Source organism: Micropterus dolomieu, linkage group LG14 (genome assembly GCF_021292245.1).
Source record: "Micropterus dolomieu isolate WLL.071019.BEF.003 ecotype Adirondacks linkage group LG14, ASM2129224v1, whole genome shotgun sequence".
Classification (NCBI taxonomy): Eukaryota; Metazoa; Chordata; class Actinopteri; order Centrarchiformes; family Centrarchidae; genus Micropterus; species Micropterus dolomieu.
Genome location: NC_060163.1, coordinates 17,960,233 through 17,987,526, shown reverse-complemented (window position 1 = coordinate 17,987,526; position 27,294 = coordinate 17,960,233). Strand labels below are relative to the sequence as shown.

General features: G+C 41.0%; 3 protein-coding genes across 4 annotated transcripts in view; 2 read left to right on the top strand and 1 right to left on the bottom strand.

Annotated features, from left to right (window-relative positions):
• Positions 1 to 221: 221 nt before the first annotated feature.
• Positions 222 to 15,602, bottom strand: zranb1a (zinc finger, RAN-binding domain containing 1a). 2 transcript variants are annotated; one of them, XM_046068065.1, is made up of 10 exons: positions 15,303 to 15,602; positions 13,979 to 14,848; positions 9,014 to 9,201; positions 7,670 to 7,823; positions 6,679 to 6,750; positions 5,486 to 5,684; positions 4,745 to 4,865; positions 2,808 to 2,937; positions 1,598 to 1,827; positions 222 to 1,433 (listed from the first exon to the last, which is right to left on the bottom strand). In XM_046068065.1, exons 2-10 carry the CDS (start codon positions 14,808 to 14,810, stop codon positions 1,218 to 1,220), a joined length of 2,142 nt encoding a protein of 713 aa, XP_045924021.1. In that variant the 5' UTR covers positions 14,811 to 14,848; positions 15,303 to 15,602; the 3' UTR covers positions 222 to 1,217. The 2 variants fall into 2 exon arrangements, with proteins under 2 accessions (XP_045924021.1, XP_045924020.1); XM_046068064.1 differs by having other exon boundaries at positions 13,979 to 14,834; positions 15,303 to 15,601.
• Positions 15,603 to 16,245: 643 nt separating this feature from the next.
• On the top strand, positions 16,246 to 19,104 carry hpdl (4-hydroxyphenylpyruvate dioxygenase-like). The gene is made up of 5 exons (XM_046068932.1): positions 16,246 to 16,942; positions 17,038 to 17,204; positions 17,301 to 17,452; positions 17,962 to 18,089; positions 18,469 to 19,104. Exons 1-5 carry the CDS (start codon positions 16,284 to 16,286, stop codon positions 18,668 to 18,670), a joined length of 1,308 nt encoding a protein of 435 aa, XP_045924888.1. The 5' UTR covers positions 16,246 to 16,283; the 3' UTR covers positions 18,671 to 19,104.
• Positions 19,105 to 22,386: 3,282 nt separating this feature from the next.
• Positions 22,387 to 27,294, top strand: part of fam53b (family with sequence similarity 53 member B) — a 15,697-nt gene continuing 10,789 nt past the window's right edge. Inside the window, exon 1 of the mRNA XM_046069336.1 lies at positions 22,387 to 22,579. The gene's annotated coding sequence lies outside the window, so the exon portion shown is untranslated. The remainder of the gene's footprint in view (positions 22,580 to 27,294) is intronic.

The window sequence follows — 27,294 nt, the reverse complement described above, 5'->3', positions numbered from 1 at the left end:
CTCTGCCGTTCTAGTGACTCAGTCCTTGTTGAATCAGAAGAAAAAAAAAAAAATAAGATAATCTACTCATGTGTATCTACTCTGGATGTTTTCTCATGTCATGCTATTGTTTTTCATCGCCCCTTTGTGGTTTTGAATCACAGGACGCTCACGATGGCAGAAATACAGATATGATTTTCTTAAAAAAATAAATAAATAAACAAACAACAACAGGCTTCTACTTCGCACTCTAGAGGTGTCCATCCTACAGTGATCTGGACTATATTTAGATTGATATGAGCATTGATTGTGTCCTATTGAACAGGCAAATCAAATTTTTAAAACATTCCCAACCCAGTGTGTTTTGCAATAGAAAACTAGCAAGTCAAAAACAGTCAATCTTACTAATACAAATCACAAGCATGAGAAATTTGAAGACACACAAACGGAAACAAAGAGGATGCAAGTGAGTCAAATTTAATTATAATGCACTCTATAGAAAGAGGCAGAGTGTTTGGTTCTCCCCCCCCCCCCAATATGACAATGAGCTTCTAAATCACACGTAAAAATGTCAGTAAACTTGCACGTCCTATTTCCCCCCCTCCCCTCACAGAATGTAGGTATAATCTGTGCAAAATAAAATACTTCAAGACTGAACGGATCAAACGGAACACAGATAAAACGGGGCAGAACAAAAAGGTATCGCCTCCGCGCACTAACTCTCCTAAACAAATAAATAAATCCAGCATCGGTTGGGGTTCGCAGAGGGATCAGCAATCAGGGAAAACAGGTGCTCTTTAAATCTTAACATACACACAAGGATTAGCATCCTCTCAGTTTTAAGCAAAATTTCTGTCAGGCAATTCTGTAACTGAAATTTCTCATCTAGTGCCCTGTCAGGATTACCTTAAATACAGTATATTTTCCTATATATCCTAGTGTTTCTCTCAGGTCGAGATAATTACTTTGATAACAAATAAGGAGAAATCTGGGTATAGGAAGGCAAACTAAGTGGACTTGATGTGCTTTCATAGGAGCAGTAATCAGGTTTCTGTTTGTTGGTGCTGTTTTTTTCTACCACAGAGCTCACAGAACACATGCATTATTACAAGTTTAAGATTTACATTTTGGAGAAAGGAAAAAAAAAAAGAAATGTAGATAGTAAGGTCCTCTCCAGGGGCCTACAGTGTCCAGTCTCATCATTAAGAGCTATTTTCTTTCTCTACCTCCCCTCACACTCACTCGTCTTCGTCCTCCTCTTCCTCGCCGTCAGACAGAGAGGCACATGGGTGGGTCTGGCGGTATCTGTCCAACCACTTCTCCACCATCTGGGTGACCAGGGGGTGGTTTCGGCGGCGGGAGCTCTTCTGCATGGCCGCCAGCATGCCTCCTTCTGTGACGCAGCAGTCCAGCCATTCCCTCAGCAGCTTCTCCTGCTGCTCCTCGTTGCCCATCTGAGTCACAGACAAAACAAGCGGTTACTTTTTGCGGAACAAAAATGGGACATATTTAAGATGTGACACTACAGTCATAACATCCACTACACAGCCGAATACTGGAAGCTATTTGTGGTAATCTGACACCATAAAGTGTCACACACACACACACACCCCCCTACCTCTTGGGCAGACAGAAAGTGAATGTGCAGCAGCTTCCTCTCGCTGTCCACCAGTGGCAAGAAAGTCACCATGACATCGTCGTCCGTATTGAGGTTGGCGCCCGCACCACGATTGTCATAGCCGTCGTTCTCCATGGCCACCAGGGCTGAGAAGTGGCCACGTGTGTAGCCCAGGGCGATGGGGCTCTTCCAGCAGAAGCTCTGCTCCCATAACAGGGGCAGGTACACACCTAAACATACAACACCCACATGCAAAGCGAGTCAGGCCGGCTGGGAGCTGCTGTACACGCCACAATGCTCGAGCCACTTGGGAGGAGCAGGCCCTGCAGCTGTACACTGAAATTACATTAGTGTGTGTGTGTGTGTGTGTGTGTGTGTGTGTGTGTGAGTCATTCAGGGCCAAGCCCCATCTCAAATCTGACCTGACATCAGATGTGGCTGCGTTTCAGCCGACTGAAAACAACTAACCCATTGTGGGCAGAGAGCGGCTCTGTGGTGCAGCCTGGTGCCGTGCTTCTTCTGGAGTCACCCCCACCCCCTCTAGCTTCTGTCAGGCCTACTTCCTGCTCCAAACACACACTAAAAATCACCAGACACTTAGCGTGCAATGCAAACTAGTGCTATGGCTCCAGTTCTAGATCTATTGTTATTCTGTGGTTATGATGACCTGCCAGACATCATACTGGTTTGAATGGATGTGTACTGAGTCATCAGGTTATCTTATTTATCAAAATTACAGGCAGTACAACAGACTGAGGTAAAGATAGTCTGTTACATAGCAACTATGCACCCCGGCTCTCTCTAGTTTTGATATACAACCTCAGCTTTCAGCTAAATTTCTGACGTGTGTGTGTGTGTGTGTGTGTGTGTGTGTGTGTGTGTGTGTGTGTGTGTGTGTGTGTGTGTGTATATATAGCTAGCTACAGAAAGAAAGAAAGAAAGAAATAATGTGACCTCCAGTTTTATCTAGCTATGCAGATAGTTTTTGATTTTATTTGCACTAGTCAGACAAGATATCTCTAAACACAATGGAGGTCACAGGTCTCATGGGGATTTTTTCAGTAGAAAGTACTTCAAATGAAACCTGTTCCCAGCTAGGTTTGTGAACATCAAATTAAACCAAGCTAGATGCCACAAGAGGTAAAAAGAGAAGTATTAGCACAGTCCTTATATAAAATACTCTCACAGGTTCATCCAAATGCTGCCTCACCTTGAAAACGAGTGTATCCTAACGTTTCCCCACGGAAACTTTTGTAGTATTTCACTCCGTAGACTATGATCGGTCTGCGAAGAATGTGTGCGAGAACAAAAATGTGGGTCTGCTCCAGGCTGGCCCCGGGCTGAGTGGAGGGAAAAAGAGAAACAAATAAATTACACATCAAGCAGTAATTGTAATCATATAGACACCCCCCCATTGTACATAATCAATACGACTAAAAATAGTGAGGAGGCTGAGTCTGGCTAGTACAGTGATCATATTACAAAACAGAGTGTCCTGCACACTGTGAACTTACAACACAAGCAGCTCTGAGTATATCTGCATGCCAGCCTCTCTCTCCTTCTCATTTCTCAGTTGTACTATGTATATAAGCAGAAAGCAGGCTGCATATCTGCTTTTAAATATACCACAGCTACAATGACATTTCATGTTTAAAAAGGGGTCTTCAAAGTCATCCATCACTCTCAAAGCCTCAGATGAGGTTATCACATGTTAGCTTTTGCTGTTTGTTTATACTGCCGGTGGAGTGGCTCTCTGAGCTAAATGCATGTAATCCTAAGGTCACGTGTTGGGAAGGAGTGCTGCTTCAGCAGGCACGCCAGCCCAGCAGATGAGCAATCTGTCAATCTACAACTCAATCTTAGGGTCTATAATAATTGCTTATGTCCTCCCGGTAATTCACACACAATCCACCTGCCACAGTGCTACTGTTCCAGCTGCTGTTCCTATTTACTTAGTGTAACTCAAACCAATTTATTTTATCGGTATGAGATTTAATAAGCAATACTCCAAAAGCACTAAGATAAGACAAAGCTGATAGAGACAATATTAAATTGATTTCACCATTTTGTGTATTCATGAGTGTGTGTGTTGACAGTGGACGATCTGTGCAGTTACAACCTGCCGTCCATTTTTGGCGCTTCTACCTCGCAGTGATTTCGTTGTTTATTTAGATCATGCCGTTCAGTATGTTGCAAAGCAAACTGAACTTGGTGTTGTTTCAAAAGGAAGTTTAACTGGGCTGCAAGTCTGTCCATTTAATAACATGTTTAAGAATGTCACTCTAAGGTGGTGGCTCTTTCAAATTGCAGTGAAAGCACATGCCACAAATGTAAATTAATATCCACACTGAAATCCAAAACCCGACCACAGCTGCTCTGATCTTACAGCAAGGCAAATGTACCAGGTGGAGTTTTGGACCGCTGGTGGGGCTCAATCATCAATGTTTGATAAGTTGGTACTAACACACAAACAAGGTGTACAGTACGTACATAAGAGTGCAGGTGAAGTGATCACACTGCTGCCGACTGCAGAGGACAGTAATGCAAATGCATAGTGCATGCCAGCCAAGCTATCTCACTGACTGGCTGACCAATGTAAACAATGTAAGTTTAAAGAGAAAACAAGCATGTGTGTTAAGCCTAAAGAATTCACACAATGCGTTTTGGTGAGAAATACTGAATGTAGAAATGTATATAAGAAAAATCTGCCTTTAAACAGCATGGTGTGTCCGTCTGTAAAACCAAAAAGGAGACAGTACACAGTTTGTTCTTTCTGAACAAATAAGGATAACAGAGGAGATAAACTTCCTGCATTTCAAAATGTCTGCCAAGCAGTTTAATGATCTTCTAAAAACAAGTCACAGTCAAATAATTAACTGGGTGCCATATGACATCTGAATTTCCAAAAACCTAAACTTTTTTTAGTCATAAACCCGCCATTTTGCCTGTGACAATGCATCAATTTATATATTTCTAAGTATTATTTCCTTAGTATTTTCCTGTTCCTCACAACTTCTAGCCCCTCGTAACACATTTACGAGAAGCTCACACATCCTCTACAAACTGACCACAGCATGTTCTGTCTTTCGATCGAAAGTGAATTAGAGGAAGGAAGTGCATAAAAACCAGAGAGAACCTCATAATTACCTGGCTGGCCAAAGACAGGATGAACGCCCAGTCCTCCTGCCACTGCTCCTCTCTCAGAGAGAAATGCAAACCAAAACTCTGGGAGTACCACGACTCCCACTCCTTCCAGCGTGTGTAAAACCTAAAAAACAAAAATTTTAAAAATGGACATAAGACTTTTTTGAATAGTTTCTGTAAAGCAAATTTTTAACTACCGTCACCTTGCTTATATAGCAGTAATTTATTTATATGCACCAGTTTATTTATCCTTTTACAGTGTATCTCAACAACCAGATTTTCTAACAGGAAGTAGTACAAAACATACAGAAAAAAAAACTGCAAAGAAAAAGACACTTAAACACTGAATTTAGATGACTGAAGTTTTTTTAAGTCTAAAGAAACCTACCCATACATAACAAAATTATCCACATTCCTACTGCAATACCCACTAAAAGCACAACCTCAACTTTCATGTCTCACCTTTACTAAGTAATCAAACATCTTGTATTTGACTGCGTGATGGAAGTATGAAAATATCCTGAGGAAATGCTTCTACACTAAGCCTCCAATTCAAATTATTAAAACCGCTCAACTGCCAGCACGGCACAACAGCACTGACAACCAGGAAAACCTTTTTCAGGACATGCTTATTGATGAAATGAAATATCGGTAGCATTTTGCATATTACTTACAATTACAGCTACATTTCTAGTCCGACAAATGTTTGACCATAGGGACTCTGTGTAGGGTTGGGTGTCTCACCAATGGGAGCAATCATGCAGACTGTCATGGAGGGTCTTGCGGAGAACAGAGTCCTTGTCGTAGATGCCCCAGGTGGCCTGTAGAACAGAGTCCAACAGACAGTCTCCGGCCGTGCGGTTCCACAAGGCGTACAGACGACTGTCCAGGCGTGTGCCCAGCTCCAGAGACCAGTTGATGACAGGAGATTCCTCTTCCAACTCTTTACATGGACAGATAAAATGCACCAGTGTTGGGTGAGGGCACTAACAGCAGGATAGACTCCATCAAGCTATGCTCCACGCCCATCTTCATCAAACTTTTGTAGTAAAAACAAGGGGGAACTTTCCCAAGAGGGACAGGAGGATGGTTTAAACTTTTTAGATGAGAAAAATGTTTAAAACAAATGTAGCATTTTCCCCCCTAAGCTGAACAAATAAAGCTGGGTTTTTATAGAACAACCAGAATTAAAAAAGGGACTAACTGAAAAGTCCTTAATCTCTTAAACTCAGCATGGGATGCATAGACTGTGTGTTGAGTGTTTCAGATATGCAACCGCTGCAGCTAGATGTTATAGAAACAAATGGTGTGTCACATAACATGCATTTCAGCATTTTCTCCCCAGTAACCTAGTTTATGGAGGCTTAAATAGGTCACAAGAATCCTCTGATACTTTCAGTGCAACAAACAAACACACATGTATGTTCACAAGCATTCACACAAACATACACGCACCCAGAGGGCAGTCCTGGGAGCGTGTCATTGGTGAAGTGTCTGGGAGGGAAACCAGTGAGCTCAATTAAGGTAATTAAAGGGGGTATAGAAGATAAAATAGGTGGTGGTGAGCAGATTTAGTCCCTTCCACAGCACAGTCAAATGATGAATCACAGGTAAAACCCATCAGGTCTAATGCTGCGCTCCAATCAAAGCTGGAGGTCAGAATTCACTAGTGGAAATGTGTAACGGTGAGTATTATTTTCCATGGGTGCAGCCACTGCTTCTTCATGAAGTCAGGGTAGATGGAATTGCTCCGAGTTTACAAGTAGGAACTCTGACTTTGAGTGGCGTTCCATTGTACTTTTTACTAGAAGTAGGTTGAATATTTTCGAGTTATGAGTAGTCCAAAATGCAGCATTAACCCACGTGATTGGACTTAAAATGAATGCAGACAGGGGATACCTGCAGAAACCAGACAAACATGAATCAATCTTGGGTACCTTTCTGCACATCTCGATCCAACACCTCATCAAACAGCTTCTCTTGGACAGCAGGCGGTAAGTCCTCTATATCTGCAAAGACAAACACGGGAAAGATATTGTGTTTTCATGCTCATTATAAGCTAATGGTACACAGTGCCGAGGGCAACAGAAATGCTACAGTAATGACACACAGAGGGGATGTTCTTTGCGATTCCATTCATTGGCTGACATTTTGTCAATGGCATACTGTAAACACAAGCTCTGTACAGCATGTTGTGTTTTCTCTGTGTATTGAACTGTGCACACACAAAGCCAGAACACTGGTGGCTATTCTCTGGCTCAATAGTGAATGGCACTGGCTTTGTCTGAAAGACAGAGAGACAGAAACAGAGGGAGGGCGTCCTGTAGCTGGCCTCAGGCCAAATTCAGTCTGCAAAGAAATACTTGGCATAACGGGGGGAAAAAAATTTAAGATTTATCAGTGAAGCCTGCATAATCTTTCATTCCGGCAACACTGGCGGCTCTGAATCAGAATACAACTTAGCTCAGTAAAGCAAAGTGCATGTCATTTGACTGACAACATTACGCCACAGGGACACGGCACCGAGTTACTGTTTCTCTGAGCAATGCTGCAAAACAAGGCTAGTGGTCATTCCTCCAATTCTATAGTGAGGGTAAAAAACATTCAAGATCACACACTGAAATGCTGTACATTTACACTGTTGGAAGAAACTTCTACAGATTATTTTTTCCGTTCTACCTTTTCAGAGTAAATGCAGCCTGCAGTATTCAATGTTAAGCTTCACCTAAAGACCTTAAAAAGACGAATGTTAAGACTGTTTTTTGGGGAGGATGTTGTTTAATTTGAGGCAATTATTGAGGCTACTGAAAAAAATTATTCTGTCAAGAGAGGCCAATAAATTTAAACTAGGGATACAGGTGTTAGATTACACATAAGCAAGGAAGTCCAATAACCAAAGTGATGCGATCATCAAGATATCGTGGGTACCTGCAGGCAGGGTGAATGTGACTAGGTCAGTAAGGAAGTAACAGGCGAAGTCTCCTTTGCGTTGATGTAGCGAGGCTGCAATCTCCCTGCGGATCTGCTCCGTTAGCTCGGGACACACCATGGAGGGGATGCACTTAGCTGCCTGCTGGCTCACCTAAACACACATACACACACAGCTTTATTGGAAGTTCGAGGTAAATACACCGATATAGATCAGATCAGATGCTTTGATTTAAAAACAATGAATACAAACAGGTGTCATGGCCTGTTTCATGCATTTATTTATTAAAAGTTAGGCAATAGTGTGTTTCAATAGAAAGTAAATCCTTTAATTTCCCCCCAAAATATATGCTCTCAAATAGATCTTTAAGATCTCACAATATGAGCGATTTCAGTCAAATTTAATTTGTTATCATTCATTTGGACAAGAAATTGTTTATTTATCGTGCCTTCATATGAGAACTATTTCACAATACATTTTTGTTTTGAGATAATCCATAATATATAAAATAATAATTCTTCAGCCTTCTTATTTATATACACTCAGCTGCCAGTTTATTAAGAACACCTAAATAAAAAAGAATGCCGAGTAATACACCAACCCTGCAATAAATGCTATCAAATGAAGGTAAATGTTATTTAGTAACGTTGATAACTAACACCCTAAGTCTACCCTCATTCATATATATGGTGTGCCTAATAAAGCAAGTGAGTGAGTGTCCACACACACACACAATATACACTGAGGATCAAAATTCCACCATACACAATAGAGAGGTCATCTTTCTCTTCTAACCTCCACAACTTGGTTCACAGTGCAGCCCTCTGTGCCTTTCCTAATCGTTGCTTGCCCTCCTTGCAAGCTACATCAGCTCTGTGGCATCGCATCCATTAGGAACCAGTGACGGGACTGCAGCCAGGCTAATCCTCCACCTAATCCTCAAAGTGCACTTCTGCTGTAATTATAGGCATTACGGGCATCTGCTATATATCGCCTACTCTGGTGCAGAACAATTACAGACTGACGTGGTTGACAAGAAGAAGTACAGAATGGCATCAAAATTACAGGAATAATTCTTCTTTTCTTGTGTGATATAAACAATTTGATTGTTAAGAATTTGTGGAATGCACTCTTTTAAAGGAAGTCAAACGATAACCTATTATTTTCACTCACTACTGATTCTGCTGCTTGGTTTATTCATGCGCAGATATGTGTGTAGAGAGGGTTTAATCACGAGATAACCTGCTAAATAAATATGTAGTACATTTTTGGGTCCACTTACTCAAAGACGCTGTATTTCCAGCGGGGTGTCAAAGACAAACAAAATCTATGAGGATGCTTACCTCTGTAAGCAAGATGGCCAGCATGTCCTGCCTCTGGAAGCGGATGGCGAGGTGGACCAGGGTGAAGCCTACATCAAACGCAGAGGACCGGTTGAGGAGCGGCACCTCGTCAGCAGTGAGCTGCCGGGCAATGTCACCACCGGATGACTTGTAGGCTTCTACTGCCGCCAAGTCTCCTTCCACCACGCCTGCAGCAGGGGCAGGAAAGAGGAGGAAGGAAGGTCAGAAAATAGGAAACAAATGTTAGCACTGAAATGTAAAAAACACACCAGTGCCTCAATATACTGGTGCTGTTGCTTTTCAGGAAATTCACGTACACAGGCTACTGAAGTGAGAAGGAGGTGACACACATCTACATTGTTTACAATCTATGTTTAAAGAAGAGGGAACATTGCGGTTCAGAAAAACAATTTACAATAGCTTTCACAACTCAACTGTAAGCGTGTATACAAACCCATGCCATGCTGTCATACACACTCAGTTGTCAGTTCTTTTGGCGTGTCATTTATAGCAATGAGGGACAACTAAATATTAGAAACACGTCACAGTATATCACAATACACTCACTCAGAACAGCACTACAAAGTACAAATTCAAAATTGGCTATAAAGTTGAATAAACAGCTCTATAAAACCATTTCAACAAAAACTAAACACTATGACCTTTAGGTAGTATGTATTGCTGGGCTGTTGTATAAGGGTGCTATTAGTTTTAGCTATGTGTACCTTATAAAACTGCATCTGAGTGTATGTGAATCTACTATGCAGGGTATACAATAAAATTCACTACCTTTTAAGACCTTTTCAATATGTTTTAAGACCACCGGGCCACTTTGAGCTGTAACCGTGTAAGTTGGTCACACACCTTAAAAAGGTGCATTGTGGCATATTTGTAAAAGGAAATTTATTTATCACATTTTATTGCCAATGTGTAAACAGGATGTTTCGTCACCTAAAATAGAGGCATTCACCAATTTCCTCAGTTGCAATATACACCCTACTGTTTTCTATGTCCTGTGTTCTATGTTTCTGCAAAAAATACATTGGCTTATGTAGGCTATGACGTTTATGTGCGCAACATTACTGCAAATTATGTGTAACCCTGTGTAATTCTGTGTTTTAGTTGGTTCAAGTTAGATAATGTATAACAACAACAACAACAACAACAACAATAATGTGGGGTGGTGGAAGACTAAGGTAGTTTGTAGTCTCTACTCACACATTGTGTGTAAATAATTTTTTCGGTTTGCATGTATCCATTTTTAGGGGCGTATGGAAGTGAAATACCTCTGAAGAAGAATCCCACAATCGCTAAGCTCTGCCCATCTAGTATATATGCCTATACAATATAAATAAATAAATTCACCAACACTTTTAGCATACAAAGTCCTTGTAAAATTGCGATTAGGACTTTTTAATGGCCTTAATTTTTGCAAAATTAGTTTATTACCTTTTAATAATTTTTAAGACCCTGCAGACGCCCTGACTCTGCCAAATACCAGTGTTTCTTGTTCAAACACATCTGCAAAGAAAATGAATTCATGTAGAAAGACATGGGAATCCTTTTAAAACAGGCCTATTCTTTGTAAATGGATTAGGCTGGCTTCTGGTGCAGTTCCAACCCCACGTCCTTGCTTGTAATAGACAGCTTGCTATGTCCAGTGAAAGAACTACAGAAATATACCATCAGACTGCACTGCTGAATGTTCTTAGTCACAACCAATTAATATTCTAATTGGGGAAGAATTTACATAACAAATTCAACGAGAGGAAAAGACTTCAACACAAAGAGAATTCAGAGTGAACAGAGGTCTCAAGCTCTTGACATCAATCCACTGTACAGATGACCTCTAGATGTAGCTACTAGCTAACCCACTGTGAGAACAGTTGTCACACTGCCAGGCTACTACATAGCATAACAGACAGAGCAGTGTAGCTTATAATGCAGAGCTATCAGAGCTGTGTCAGACAGAGGACCGTCTGTGCAGATTAGCATCCTCCCCCTCCTTTGGACCTAATAGTGTCAACATCTGTTATGAGGGAAAGGAACTGTAGCTAGCTAGCACACTGAAGAACAAGCTAATTTTTTTTTTTTTTTAAAAGCCTGCCTTACACGAAGAGGTTCTCTCAAGGACAGTTACCTTGACAGAACCTGAACTGGAACATGCCAAGAACACCTAGTCTCCTTTTACACATGATGGATGATAGTTTGCATACACACAATCACAAACACAAACATAAATAGATGAAAAATTATTTTGGCTGCCATCTAGCTACTGCCATGCTCTTAAAAAAGTTAAGAATATGGTGACCTGTTTAGCAGTGTATGAATGTAGGTCATGATGAAACCAATTCCACTCTTCATATGAAGAGCATTCCCATCAAAAAAGTGTCAACATTAAGTTGAGCATGCTGCATAACCACCCCCCCCCCCCCCCCCCCCCCCCCCCCCCCGATGAAGGCCTTACACTGAAACACATCGTTGAAAATAAAAAAGATAGTTTAGTCAGCCAGTGTCACTTTGTTTCCCCCCCTCCATTTGGTCCTTTGTAAAGTAGCGAAAGCACACAGTGTGTTCTTCCTAACAGAGTGTGCACTGAGTGTGCATTCTGTGGCACATACCACATAAACACATGTCCACAGTTAAATTCTAGCCAAGGCGCTGTGTTTAACGTCACACCCCTCTCTCTCTCTTTCCTTGTTTCCTGTCTGCTTCTATACTGTCCTAGCTAATAAAGGCAAAACCTCCCAAAGGAATGGTGGAATTACTCACTCAAAAAAGCAATTTGTTGTACGTTTTTTTAAACTAAAAATATTTTTGGACAGTGAGAGTGAAAAGGCAAATGTGGGGTAGGGGGGCATGACAACAAAGTGTTCCAAATGTTTCTAAGACGCTGTTTGAATGACAGTTCTCAGTCTCAAAAATCGCTCTACATCGCTCGAGGGTTTAACGCACAGGCTGACATGTCTCTCGACCAAGTCACGGAAGGACCACAATAACCTACTGTAATATGACACAGTGGCCATCTGGACAGACAATGTGACGTTGTTTGAACTAATCAACTTTAGAGCACCATGAAGAGTTAATATTTGTGACCACAAATTCTACAAACTGACATTACTATTTTAGTTTTTTTCCAGCTGATCAACAAGATAATTTCCAATGCTTGAAGGCAAACACACAGAGCTCTTCCACAATGTGTTTTATAACTACACCAATTCATTTAAATTGTACACAACATCCGAAAGAGCAACATTCAGCTATGCACATAATATGTTTATACAGACAAATATTATCTGCAACTGCAAGACTCACCAGTTAAAGTCTTTTAGTGAAACAAAAGAACAATTTTGCACAAACAGAGTCTGCTTCCTTCTGTGGGAAAGTAGAATCAATGAGATCAAATACAGAGCACTGAAACAACATGTGGGGAAACGGTAGAGCAAAGTGAGATCAAGCTGTGAGACCTGAGGAAGTGCTTAGCTTGGCCATAATGTGCTGCTCGACTCAGGAACTTCCTCCATTGACATAACACTTTGAAGAGCCCAACTGTAACACAAGCAACAGAACTGAAATAAGTCAGCTGTATTCAGAATTAAAAAGGCTGAAAATGTCTATATCAGGTACACGTCTCCCTGTGATCTGAGAGTAATGTTTTCTATTCCACAACAACAGGGTGGAGAGGGTAATCAGGGAAAGGTCAGGAGAACGCTGATCATGTGTTGACTTCATGCTTTTTTTCCCCTCTCTTTTTTTGCAGACTGGTGTTCATGTCTTGTCAAGGCTATTCTTGCCTCCTAGTGGCCCCTGCTCAGCACATAAGCACCACTGTTTATTGGGTCTGTTGACTGCGAGCCAGAAGAGTCTCTGGCCTACAGGCTCCACTCTCACTGCGCTGCCCAGACGGCCCATTCATCCCCGCCGGCTGGGAAGCACTCACACCCTCTCAGTCTGTCAAAGACACTCTCAGTGGCACCGCAAGGCCAGCTAGGGGTTCAGTGATGGGATGGATCAAATTCCTACTAGCCGTTCAGTTGCACATCTTTATTATGCTGCCATTCAGCATCATAGTGCTGAGTATCATCTCACTACAGCGGATATTTTCCACCTTAAAGCACTACTGTGTGAAATTAAACCCTTCTCACTGAGCTTGCCAAGTCCATGTTTTTGCAAAAGTCCTGTACTATAATATTTGGAGACCAAACAACAAAACATGTTGTCAGTCATTAATAAAACATCAAGTGGATCACACTACTCCACAGCCTTGGCCTTTGCAGGGTGAGGCACCATCTGCACCGTAATAAAACAGAACTAAGCGGAAACTAACTTACGCCACTGGGACAAAAACAATCAAAACAGTTGCCTCTGACTGCAGCACTTCACTTTGTCATTACTGCGCATGACATCATGGAAGGAAACAAAAAGCTGGTGTGACAATAGAAGTGTTGTTACAAGGGAGGGAAAAAAATGGGACAAGAGTATGGATTCTTTGTACCACTAAGACTATTCAGGGTAGTCACTGAGGAGAGTATTTGCACACATAATGAGAGCCCAATAGGTACTATTTGTAATCATTACTATGGAATGCACGCAGAGGGGCACACTACAAGCAAAGAATATAAAAATTAAAGCTGCATCTATGAATTATTTTTATTGAGTAATCCATTTTTTTATTTACCGATAATGCCAAAATGTTCATCAAAAGATCCCAGAGCCCCAGGTGATGCCTTTAAATTGCTTGTTTTGTCCAACCAACAGTCTAAAACCCCCAAATATATATCATTTACAATGATATAAAACAGAGAAAAGGAGCATATGCTTTTATTTGAGAAGCTGGGATAAGATGTTACAAATGGCTTAATAGATTATCAAAATTGTTGTTGATAAATGTTTCTGTGGATCAACTAATGACTTAATCGCTTTAGCCCTTGTAGGAACTACATGTAAAATGTAAATAAAACTCACCAGCACATGCATTGAGGAACAGCCAGTCTGTTTTTCTCATTCGGTTTCTAATCTGCTTTAGCTTCTTGAAGTCGACCTCTTGCTCATCTTTGCTGCTCATGGCTCCAGCTGCAAGCTCTATCCTCTGGAAGTCCATTTTGACACGGTCTTCCCTCTTGGGCATAGGAGGGGATCTTCTTTGGCCCTGTCCTCCACTGCAACTGCCCTTCCACCAAGCCCTGTCCTGCTCATTGATCACAGGTGTTGGCTCAGAAGGTTCGGCCAGCTCTATAGCTTCCTGATTGTTGGGCTTGGGGTGGTCACACACAACACACTTTGTAGTTTTGGGCCAGTTCTGGTAAGTGCATGCTGCGCATGTCCAGCGCTGCTGATGGGTGTTAAGTCTGTTTCTGTCATTGTACTCCTCACAGGTATCCACGGGGGAGTGGAGAGCAGGGCGGCAGCCTGCATTGGAGCCTGATGTCTGGGGGGACTCGGTGGGGCTGCTGGTCCTCGGGCGCTGACATAGGCACTGTGTGCAGCGTATGGCCCGAGGCCAGTTCAGGTAGGTGCATATCTGACAGGACCACTTATTGGCAATCTCAGCCATGCTGGCTGACCTCACTCTTGGCCTAGCACTTGAATCAGGGCAGATGAGGAGGCTACTGCCACTCTCAGTTCTGGGAGGGTCCCACTCCAGGCTGGGGTCCAGATCAGGGCTGTTCTTGTAAGGTTCCTCCGTGATGATGGGACCCGTCGACCTCTGTGCCCGGCACATAGTGCACTTGATTGCAGATGACCAGTTTTCATAGGTGCAGTAATCACAGACCCACTTTATCCTCTGTTCCGTCATTGTGGATTACTTTGACTGGTCAAACTGTGGTGATAAATCTAGTTAGATGTGAGGCATACACAAAAGATTTGTTGATCAACTTTAAGGTCAATAAATATTATGTTAGTTTGTTTTTCAGATTCATAAATTAAGAGATTTTAGGGTAGTTATGTCTTCCTGTAGTTTGTAAACTAACTTACATCTGGTCGGGCATGCTCAATGACATTAGCAGCCGGAGACTGTTGTGTGATTAAAAGACCATAATTGCCTGCCAGCTGTTCATTATCAGTAACAGTATAGAGCAGGCTGGGTTTGATTCACATGACGGGTGGCTTTATTGCATTACTATGTAATAATGTTTCAGTGTTTAGTGATAGCTTGCTAGCTGGCAAGCTAACCACCTAGCATACATAGCCGGTTAAATGTTCGCTAACTGTGCAAATTTAACCGGACGTAACGTTACAATCATATAATTATCCGGAATATTTGAAGAAAAATATGTCAAACTCTTACCGTTTTGCGGCTGCGCTCGTTTCTCAAGAGCTTCTGAAAACCACAACAAACCCTTCTTGTACAGACCCCCCTCCTCCTGTTCCGTCAAAGCTTTCCCAATCCGAGTTATTTCGACCCCTTTGGACTGTCACATGTTTACCTTTATGGACTCATTAACCTCTCGCAGAATAAACCACACCTTGGCAAAGCCTCTGTTTTCTTTGAATCATGGTATAATTCAGCGACACTCCATGTTTTACATTGCCTCCGTGTTGTTTAATGGCGGCTACATTGAGACAAATGAGTAGCAGTGCCAAAATAAACGCTGGCTAGCCCTCGTCACCAATCATCTGGCTCAGCGCTCAATCCGATTGGTTAAAATGGAAGAACCGTGTTGCCTTCACTGTCTATAGAAAATATCACAACACCCCTATGAATGAAAATTCACGTGAGAAGATTTTATATCAAGGTGCTGAAAGGGTCATTACAATGCAAATTCATTAGACTTTATGTACCCAGACACGCTAGAAGTTTTGCTAATCACCATGATTGTGGGATAAAACTATGTCGTTTGACTTTATAAATAAAACATTACGCAGAAGTTGTAAAAAAAAAAATAAAGAAAAAAAAATAAAGAAAAAAAGGATGAAATGTGTAAGCTCTTCAAATGAATTTATTTTGTACACACTAAAATCGATAGAAATGATATAAGAAAATAAATAAAAACAGGGTTTCATGGAAAACATAAATGCATGCTGTTCTTTACAAATGTTTTTGGTCGGTTATGAATCACCTTTTACTGACCTCTAGGTGATGACACTGGTTATTTAAAGATGTTGACGCTATATGCTTGCGATATTCTAATAAGCACACAAATTATACATTTATACATGATTATATAGCCTTTAGCCTAACTGAACATCACATGGTTGTCACAGTGATTAAAAGGCAGGGGTTGGTTGGGGTTTGGACCCGCCTTTTGCCAAAACGTCACATCCAAACATGGCAGCTTTCTTGAGCCGGTTGCACCACATTTCGCTCCACGTTTCTAACGCGGAGAAAATTGCCAATGACCTTGTCTCTAAATTCAAGTTTAGTTTGTTTGCTACCAGACTAACCGACAGGTCCAGGCAGCTGGCTTTCAGAAAAGGAGCGGCAGTTTTCGTCGTGAATGAAGAGCTACAGGGAATCACAGACAATTATTCACCTGATCCACATCGGGTCAAAGTGGGGAAATACAACCAGGATCAATTTATGAAATGCCTTTACGATGTCAGCCAACATTACTCCGTGGATACTGTAAGCAACGTGTGTTTCGAGGTGGAAGATGTGGAAAGGTCATTCAAGGCTCTTCACCATCTGGGCTGCAATTTCCTGGTGCCTCCCACCACAGTTAGGGATGAGGGTGGTCTTGTCACCTACTCTGTGGTTAAATCTATTGTGGGAAATGTGTGCCACACACTCATTGACAGGACACAATATGAGGGAAGCTTCTTGCCTGGGTTTAATGTCATTGAAAAGGACTTCTGCTTGGAAGAAGACGTGTCTTGTCCAATCACACATTTTGATCACATAACTTATGCCTGTCCCAGGAAAACAACCCACCAGGTCATGAGGTGGTATGAGAAGGCCTTTGGTTTTCAGAGGTTTTTCATTGATGGGTGAGAAACTATTGACTTTGCAAGATATTTACAGTTGTAATGTCAATTTTGTTCAAGTTGATGTCAGTAATAAAAATGACTCTTCTTCTGAGTAGTAATGAAGATGTGGACGAAGGTTTTGTCGTAAACCAGGACGGCATTGGACTACGTCTTACTGCCATGGAGTATTGGAAGTGCAGCAAAGCAGGCATCATTCTCCCCTCTGTGGACAAAAAAGAGCCTGACTGCAAGTTTGTCATTGCAGAATCACTGCCTGAACAAGGTAACAGCAATCACTCCCATGTTTCAAGTTTTTCATTTCTGCCGTAATTGGTGATATTACAACTCTTGTGTCACTGTCTGCTTGCACTTATTTCAGGCAGGAATCAGGTTGACACTTTCTTGGAGAAGCACAGGACCCCAGGGATCCAGCACATTGGGCTGTACACAAAAAACATTGTTTCTACTGCACATGCGATGGCTGAAGCTGGTGTCCAGTTTTTCTCCCCTCCTCCTGCCTACTACACAGAGGTTTGACTGACCGCACAGACAACAAATACACAAATACTGACCACATTTTATTCAACAAGTTGGAAAGGGTATTCTAGTACTGTATGTTTGATAAAATGTTCATTACAGAAACACAAATCAGATTGTCTTTAAATAGTGAAATTGCAGAAATGCGCTGGCTTGTGAATTTACACACACAGTCCCAATTTATAGTGAATCACCAGGCACCAAAGACCTTTCCATAAAAGTGGACCTGTTCAGCACCCTGCTCTTTACCAGAAGACATCAGGGGTTTGAGGATTTTTTAGTTTTTAACAGAAGAACAGAAAAATTATAATGAACAGTCTGTTTCTATGACTTTCTGTGTGATTTTTCTTATGTGGCTAAAATGTATAGTCTTTTAACAAAGATGTTTCTGTGGCTCTTTTATTACATTAGATAGTGGGCTATAACACATTCTGGACATATTTGCAAATGTGTCATTTGTACCGTGGTTATCAACTCTTTACCTATCCTGTGTGCTTTGACAGGTGGGAAAACAGCAGGAGATAGAGGAGGCAGGACACAACCCCCAGATGCTGGCCCAGCATGGCATTCTCCTGGACACAGACCTGCACCAGGATACCTCATCACAGACAGCATCTAGTGAAAATGGAAGGTGAGAGCTGTGATCTTGCCCCCTTTTGTAGTTAGCCTCTGTACCAGTCTTTCTAAAAGAGAAAACTTTCTCTTGGTGGTTTTCTGCCCATCTACTATTGTCCTGGAAAGTACATTGTTAGCAACTGTTAAAATGGTGGGATGTTCATATTTGACCTTACAGTACAGTAAATACCCATTTATGTAACTTGGAATATGTACAGAAAACACCAGGATATGTTTTCAAAAATAGTTATGAAAGAAAAGATAAGAAAACAAAGGTTATTTCTCTATAAGTTGTGATACATCTCCTGTTGAAATTATTTGTAGTGTAGGGATCAAGTCAACATGTTTACAGAAGACCAACCAAGTGTCCTTGCCTTGTTGTCGTCTGTTTCCAGATACCTTCTCCAGGTGTTCACTAAGCCCATCTTTGCAGAGGACACCTTCTTCCTCGAGCTGATAGAGCGAAGAGGGGCGACAGGTTTTGGTGAGGGGAACATCCGGGCACTGTGGAGGTCGGTGCAGGCGCACATGGAGAAGGAGAGGGAGCATTCTCAAGGAGAGGGATCCCCAAAAACTGTGCAGACTACTCAGTATTAGTCACTCCAGACATTGTCAACTGAGGTTGTTTTATTTCATGGGGTTTTATATATCAATATGAGAGCACTTATTAGGACAAACATGTAAAATGTAAAAACAAATGTTATATGTTTACAGACGTTTTCCACAAGTGGTATACATTTCAGTAGTGGATTTGGTGGTAAATCTCAAGTTACATCTTGCACTGCTAACAGTACAAATTCTATATTGTATAAATATCTAGCTTTCAACATGACTGAAAGGATTAAATACATAAAACTGCAAAATGTGAACAAAGTGGTACAAAAACAGATGTTACACACTATACTTGAAATGTTAAACAGAGAGATACTTGCTGTAGCAGTAAAATAATGTCTTTGTTTTTATTGAGTAAATGCAAAGCAACTGACTGACTCCAGAGCAACTGTTCCTTAATAAATCTGTTACTCACACTAGACCATGAAGACCAACCACTGTCCTCAACATAATGTGCTCTGTGTTTCCTACAATGGGGGTGGGGAATAAGAGCTCTTGAAATCTGTTAGGGCATCTTAGGTAAACATCTTCAGTGGCCAGAGATGGAAACTAAGTATATTCTCTAATGTAAAGTACTGGAACTTCACTTGATCATGTCCATTTTATACTACTTACATTAATATCCATTTTCCATTTTGTACTTTTTGCTGCTATGTATTTATGTCATATAAAAAACGGTGAACAAAAAGGTTATACAATATAATGTGTTATAGATTTAACTACCTAACCGTAAAAGTAGTGACGATTTGATTTGACCAACTAATATAATATGTAATAATACACTGCACACCGGGGCCATTTTCTTTTACATTTGAAATGTTAAGTCTCTTTACATAATAATAGTTAAATAAGATTCTGAATGCAGGAACTTTTACTTGTATTGAAGTAGTTTTACAAAGTTGTATTGCTGCTTTAAGTAAATGATTAGAACACCTCTTTTATTACTGTCTTTATCCTTGTTATAGATTAACATAGATATTGAACAGTATATAAGGTGGGTCAAATTGGCTCCAGCTTGACCTACAATATTAAAAGGCTGCCTATACTGGCTATTGTATCAATAGTAATAATCCAATAATATAATATACATAATAATGTAATACTCTGAAAGGGGCAATTTTACTTTTAAAATATTTTGCTTTTAATACTGTACTTATGTAACATTTTGAATGCAGGACTTTTATGTAGTTGAGTGTTTTCACTGTGGTACTGCTACTTCAAAAATGTGTATACTTCCACCACTGTCAATATCTAAATATAATACTGATTACTTTATCATTAACTCAGGCATAGACTTAAGGCCGCTCTACCTCACCAAATATCATAGATGTTTTACTACAATATTTAATTTGTAAAAGGTAGACTGATCTAGGATTATTAGTTAATTTACTTTGTCATTTAATCACATAAGGATTGAAAATAAAACTGTTCTGAGCTCCACGGCTCTGTATTTAAATACCTCACTCACACAGTCTCTCATGAACCATTACTGGAAGAACAGCTGCACCTCTTTCAGATGCTGTGGAGGTCTTAGCAATGTGTATGCTTTGGCAAAAATGTTGCTTTAGACCCCCTAAGAGGGGGCTCTCCAAACCCACTGAGATGTGCCAGCTCAATTAACTTGGCTATAAACATTACAGGCGCGGATTAGCGGGATAGATGAGAAACAGTGACATTCAGATGGGGTTCTGTGAAAGCCATATGCTCTCTTTGTGTTTTGACTGTAGTTACAGTATCCCCATTGAATAATGTCAGAGAATAGTTTCAGCAACAAGCTGCATAATCAATTTGTAAATGGACGTTCTTCTGCATTTTGACAAATGGTGTCAGTGTTTTTCTTTTACTCAAGTGTCACCCTCTTGGACAAACTATACTTTTTGAATTGGGGATCGACTATGTATTGGGGATTTGTGCTCACTGATAGAAAGCTTGTGAATTCTAGGAATGACAAACACACTCAAATACTACTCATAGAGTAGGTGTACTCCTAATTCAGCTTTGTGGCTAATTTGTGGTGCAGCTTGAACAGTTTAATGTTTAAGCTGCATTTGTTTAAAAGTATGAATGGAAACAAATGAGTGAATCTTAAATCATAAAATAGGGGATTTTGTTAGGGATGGATTAACTGTTCATTAAAGTTGAAAAGGGGATGGCTCCTGTAACAGGAGTCCTTTGGCCATCTGTCTGCAGCCAGTGTGAACCACAGATGGTATACAGCATTCTGTATGGGGTCTCAGTACTGGGAGTTGGAAGCTCACTTCCTATTTACTGTTAACAATTTGCTAGCTACAGTTACAAAGAGAAATGACTAAAAACACCAAAATCAAGGCTTATTTTTTCTTAAACCTATAGAAGCTATTGCGCTTCACTTCAATCTTGTTGCACTATGATTGGTGGATACTGCCCCCTATGGCTTTGACAGTCACAACACACTGCCAAACTTGTTGAATTACAGGACTCCTGCTTCTATACTGTGTGTTTGATCATCTGTTTCCTAAAGAGTCATCTGTGCCTTTTAGGTCTACAAAACACAACATGCAGCATACAGTTTGCCACGTTATATAATCTTCCAAAATTGCTGCTTAAAGAGATTTGGTAAAAACAACTTGTCACCCCCACGCTCTGGCCTACATACTGGAGACAAGTCCTTGGTGCCCTTTCACACAAAAGGCAGACGGTCAAAAAACGAGGAGAACAGTCTGGGGGAGATTAGTGGCACACAACAGATGTTACTCCTTGATTAACAATAGTGTCTGCCAGGGGTGAGATTCAGCTCCCCACCCTTCTGACGCCCAATGTGTTAACTTCAGGCACCTCAAAATAAATGAACTTACTGCATATGATGTGCTAGGATAGGAATGATAAAATATATTTGTTGATCTTTATACTGGTGCAGCTTTTAGCAACGTTACAATAATATCCTGTTTATTTTTAGGCAGTAGTTGTCATAAATACAACTGGCTTATATACATTTCCAGACATTCAAGGATTTTCACTCTGGCTCACAATGTACGCACAGTGTCTAAACCCATAGAAAGTAAAACAAACACACAGATATTATATGTGAACAAGCTGTACTAGAAGTGGTCCCCAACCTTTGAAAGTAGATGGGTTGCAATATGATTATTACTAGAAAAGAAGTCAAACATTTCATACATTTGCAGGCCTGCAAAAAAAATTCTAATGAAAAACAAAATCTGAGGAATAAGAGGACAAATATCTCTGTGGTGGAGCGATTGTAAGTGATCAGAAGGTAAATAATATAAATAATATATATAAATCATGTATAAAGTATATAAATCACACATCTGTCTTTTTCTCCTGCTATCTGTCTCTTTAAGGGACACACAGCTGGCAAGTTATTATATTACACCTCTGTATATTGTGAAAGTGCGGTGTCTATATGCACAGCTCCAAACTGTGATTACTTTTCATTACTGGAGGGTGGATCCGACCAAAAGTTACAGGCGCAGGGGCAGCAGTGTTACACAGAGTCTTACAGAGATTAATATATTACTTTCTACCACCGCAAGCTTTAGCTGGATTGGACACAAACATTAAACAAGGCACATAACGCATATAATCAATGTAAAACTGAATGAGTTAGTGGTACAAATAAGTTCTCTCCGACACCCCTCTCCCCTGTCAAAAGTGGTATTGCTCGTGTATGTTGTCACAGGCTCATTAGCGTGCAATCTTGGACAGTAGTGCACTGGGGCAATGTTGTAGTTTGTAGGAGCTGCCTGAAGCAGGACGTGAGGTGACCTGCTCGCTTTTATTCCTGCCTGACGCCTCTTTCTGTAGTTCTGCTAAAAAACAAAACTCAACATGGTCCAGCGAAACTAACCAGCTGCCCGACGTTGGTGGAGATCCGAGTCGCTCACCGTGATGCTTGTGAGTGGTAGTTTTGGGTCAAATAATAAGTTTCTGTGCTAGCTAACTTTAACTGAGGAACTGTAGTGAACGAGTTCATATAGTGTGATACTCCTTTTGTTTTGAAAGTATTTAATTCGCATGAGTGGTGATTTTTATGCTGACAGATTTAATTAGAAGCGAGTAAAGTGAAGTGAAACCGTCTTCTTTGTGGAAGCTAAACATTGCTCCAATTAGTTAGCTTAGCAAGTTTTCCTCATGTGTAACTTTACTGCCAGCTATGTCTTTTCTATCTTGTCTGGGGTATTACTTGCATAAATGTAAAGTTAGCTTGAACTGATTTTCTTTCTACTTTGTATTATGTCTGTTTTGCCATTCAGTAGATTATTAAAGACATAATGTGACAAAAATGTCAAAGGGAAGGTTAATAAAACAAGTAAAACGTTTATGTGAAGCTTAAAGATATGCATCATACATACCGGTATGCAAAGTCTTAAAATAAGCCTTGGGAACCACCGGTTCTCATGTCAGTATCATCCATTCACCTTGTGAATGAAGTATTCTAGGCTTGGTTGATATCTGACAGTAAGTGTAAACTCAATCAGATTAGTTGTCAGAGTGACCAAGTGTTCCATGAAGCCTGCAAAGAGATAAGTACCTTCCTGGGATCAAAAGTATTTTATGTGATTTGGCTGGCTTTGAAGTGCAAACACTCTGATCTCACACTGGGTTTTCAATGATGCCATGTCACACATGGCAAGATAGGTCAGTGGCAAATGCAGAAGACCTTGCTAATAAATTTTACAGTCACTGGGTGCATGTGTTTCTAAGTGTCACTTTGGTGGCCATGTCATTTGGCTGTTTCTCAGACCCTCTTTCTTGTTTGTGCTGTTGCAGTGGAATGTGGTTGTTTTATCTTTATCTAGCAACCTTCCCCTCAGGTATGAAGACTGACATACAATCCAACAGATTCTGAAGTCCTCGGTGGGATCATAAACACAAGAGCTTGTTAAATCTGAACTCCACAGTTTCCCATGGCCATGATAATGACTGCTGAAGTTCATAATTGGCTTGAATCTGCATTAAGTATAAGTTAAAAAGACAAAATAGGAGACTTTCTGTTAAAGTACAGATGCATCATTTAACTTTTTGAGCATGTACATTTTATATTTCATCACCAGTAGCTTGTGGCCTTTCTGTTGAGTTCAAAATCCTGTTTGCTCTGTAGCCTGCGTGTAACATTCTATGAGCTCCCGTCACACCAGTTTCTTTGCCAGACTCATTTCCCTTTCATGAGGGATTTTGGAAAAGGGGTTTAAGGAACTGTTTGTGCTGGTTACTTGGACAAGCTCAGTTTTCAGGGCCTTTTCCTCTGAAACTGAGAGCCATCCACCTGGAGGGCTGGCAAGCTCATCTGAAAAAAATAAACTGTTTTAGCTCAAGTACAAAAGAGGCTGCCTATCAGAACTTGCAGATGATTCCCCTTTCCTTTCCGTATCACTAAAAATATTTAGACACAATTTTAAGGCTCTGTATATTGTAATGCCACTGTTATGACGTTGATCAAACACTTCTCTGGAAAAAAATGTTGTTCCCTTGCTTATCTATTGTTTCATGTAGAGGCTATATGGTCAGTGGAAATGCAGTGTGGGGGATGGATACATTCTTGCATGTAAAACTCAAGAGTGCTCTTTCCCCTTCATTCTTAATTTTGATTGAAAGTTAATAAAGCAGTATCCACTGGATGTGACTTGTTCTGATTTGGATCTATTAAAATGCAATGTTATTCTGCTGTGGAGGTAGAGGGATGTGTCTCCGGCCCTTTGTAATTAAGAGACTTTTGTGAGATTTAGAATTCAAGTGGACAACATTTCTCTCCAACTTGGACAGGTGTGTTGAAAGCCTCTATTACAGAGCTCAACAAAGCTCTTGTTCTGGACAAATGTATACAGTGCAAGTGATTATGTAGTAGATAATTAAACAGCAAGCCTGCTTTAAAACGTAGGCCTCCTTGGCTGCCATGCATAGCCATGCTGGTCTTTTGTGTTTATGGTAAGTGGGCAGCTGCATGCTTGTGAGATCTTGGCTGTACCCCAGGCCCTCAACTGAGCCTGATAACTACCATTGAAGCCTCCCAGCCATGCTCATTTCTGACTATTCACTCACTGCTTTAAATGTAGATTGTGCCTCCTGTTTGACATAGCCTAATTTCTGTGAACATGCAGACAGCTGTGGACTAGTCTGCAGACTACAATGAGTTTTGTAAATTACTTTTTTAGCCTGTCAGTTGTGGCAAAACTTGGTGGCACCTGCCCTTTGTGGCACCTAACTAATGACAACACCAACAAAGAAAGTTTCGGTTTCAGAAACCTTGAATGTTCACATTGACAATGATGCACAGTGCTGCAGAAAAAAGCAGAACTGGATTGCCAATTTGTCATTCAGTTATCTGGTCTTCATGAGCCTGGCAAGTCTGTCTGTCTGCCTTTTATGACATGCTCTGTCACCACACCCACCATTATCACATGAGAAACTGCTGAGTCCAAATTTGGATCCTATACAAACCATGTAACTCAAAGCAGCCAAAAGCTTTTTAGGAACGTGCATATTTCCTCCTAGGGAATCTTTCAGTGGAAGGGGACATATTAGTTAAAGTTTTACCCAGCATTCGTTTCACAAGTGGTATGGTGATGAAGAGCAGCACAAACCCCTCAGTTAGGTTTCAAATCGGGCTGTCTCAGGTGCTCAGCAGATGCTCAGATTACTGAGACAGCGACAATCGTAGGATTGTTGAAAGCAGGATACAGATCTGACTGCCATGCATGCAGGAATGCCAAAGGCGGATGCCTGAAAACCAAACATTTAAGATTTTGTGTTATTTTTATATCAGTTTAATAGAGATGAAAGCTTTAATAAAAATGTTAAGCCTATGTGTGACAACCCTAAAAATAGATACAAAACAGACTAATAAGTAGCTTGCAAATGTGTTGCTCAGTAGCCAATACAAGCTGCAACAATGATATCAAACAGTGTTGTTCTCCACCAGCTGTCCAAGTGCTATAAAATGGATTAGTATTAGCTCTAATTGTCAGTCAGACACAAAGCTGCCAAATCCCTACGTAATGTTGGCCTAACCAGTGGGATTACTGTCTGAGCAATGTATGGAGAAGCTGCTCTAATTGGGGAAACAAAGATCCATGGGTGACCACAGCTTAGATAACTATTGTAACAACTAAGCAGACAGTCTGTAGTCTTTCTGGACTTGACTGCAATTTATGAGTCTTAGGAAAGTGTCGTTTACCATATAGTACTGTTGTCCGATCTCATAGAAAGATAAAGCTGGGTCTGGGAACGCTGACTCTAAAGCAGGCCTCCGCTTTACACTTAACCCAATCGACTCTGTGGTTTCCTCTCTTGTCCTATCTATCGCTCATTTAGGCAGTACGATAGCTTGTTATTTTTGACACCCCAAAGTAGCGATGCTTGAAAGGCCCTTGGTAACCACAAAGGAAGTGTGGAGTCCCATCAGCTCGTCCAAGGCAGCATAAGTGCTGACTTTTAGGAAGGCCGCTGTCACTGCAGACTTTGCTGCAGTCAGTCAGCAGCCTGTATGCATGTGATGGAAAGCCACGTCTGAGCGAAACGTCCTGCAACATTCTTCCCCTGCGAGATTAAAATTCTCAGTTGTCACGGTGGTTGCTGCCCCATCCTAGATAAAGAGCTATCGGGCTGCAGAAGCTTCGAGGCTCCCTCTGATTCCAGATAATAGCATCATCGTTATGGAGGTGATTCGGGTTTGGACGTCAGACGGGGAGTGGCACATTTGACAGATTCTAACTTGATCTGCATCTTTTAACACAGCAGTGCATTCAGTATGAGATAAGTGCATTAGGTGTCTCTATTAAGCATTAGTATGGCTCATTTCTATATACTTTTTGTCCGTAGAAGAATAAGCAGACTTCCCTTTCGCAAGCTCTTCTGAACATGTTTTCTATTTTCAAAGGATGTGGGGCTAGGTTAGGCTTTTACAGTTGTGTGTTCAACTTATGTCATGGAGCTGAGGAATATTTATAATTATGTTATAAACCTCACCCATTTAAAGCGCTCAGATTTATGGGATAAAAACGTAATCCTTGAGCATGATGAGCATGAGAAACTGTTGCAATTCTCTGTAACTAGAAGTAATGGATGTTGTTTACAGTTTAGAGTCCAGAGTGTCAGGCTACAGTTAGACTTTTTCCATTTTTCTAGGGAAGGAAAACATCATTTAGTGTCCTTTTCTGCTTGGGTAAACATCATGCTAAAGAGCTTTTCTTGTCTTTGCCAATTTCATTTGGGCGAGGTTTTTTTCTTTCTCTGTCACTGTCATCAGACATCAAGGGTAATGTATAAACAACGTTTTCCTCTACCCCAGCATGTCCGTGGTTATCTCTGCTGTGAAACACAGATCTGTGTGATTAATAGACAAGTATAGTATAAGATGATCTGACCTAGATCAGCTCTTTTCTATTCAGAGGCCACACGGTAAAGCTGCCAGATGTCCCTGAACCGCGTTGATGTCCTTGTAGAACTAAAACATCCTTGTGTTTAAGTTGTTCTCCTGATGTGGTAAGTGTTGTTAATGGAGATCATATGCCTATGCAAACACCACATGCAGTATGTCAGCTCCCTCAGGGTCTTTTGCCCCCCCCCCCCCCCCCCCCCCCCCCCCCCCCCCCCCCCCCCCCCCCCCCCCC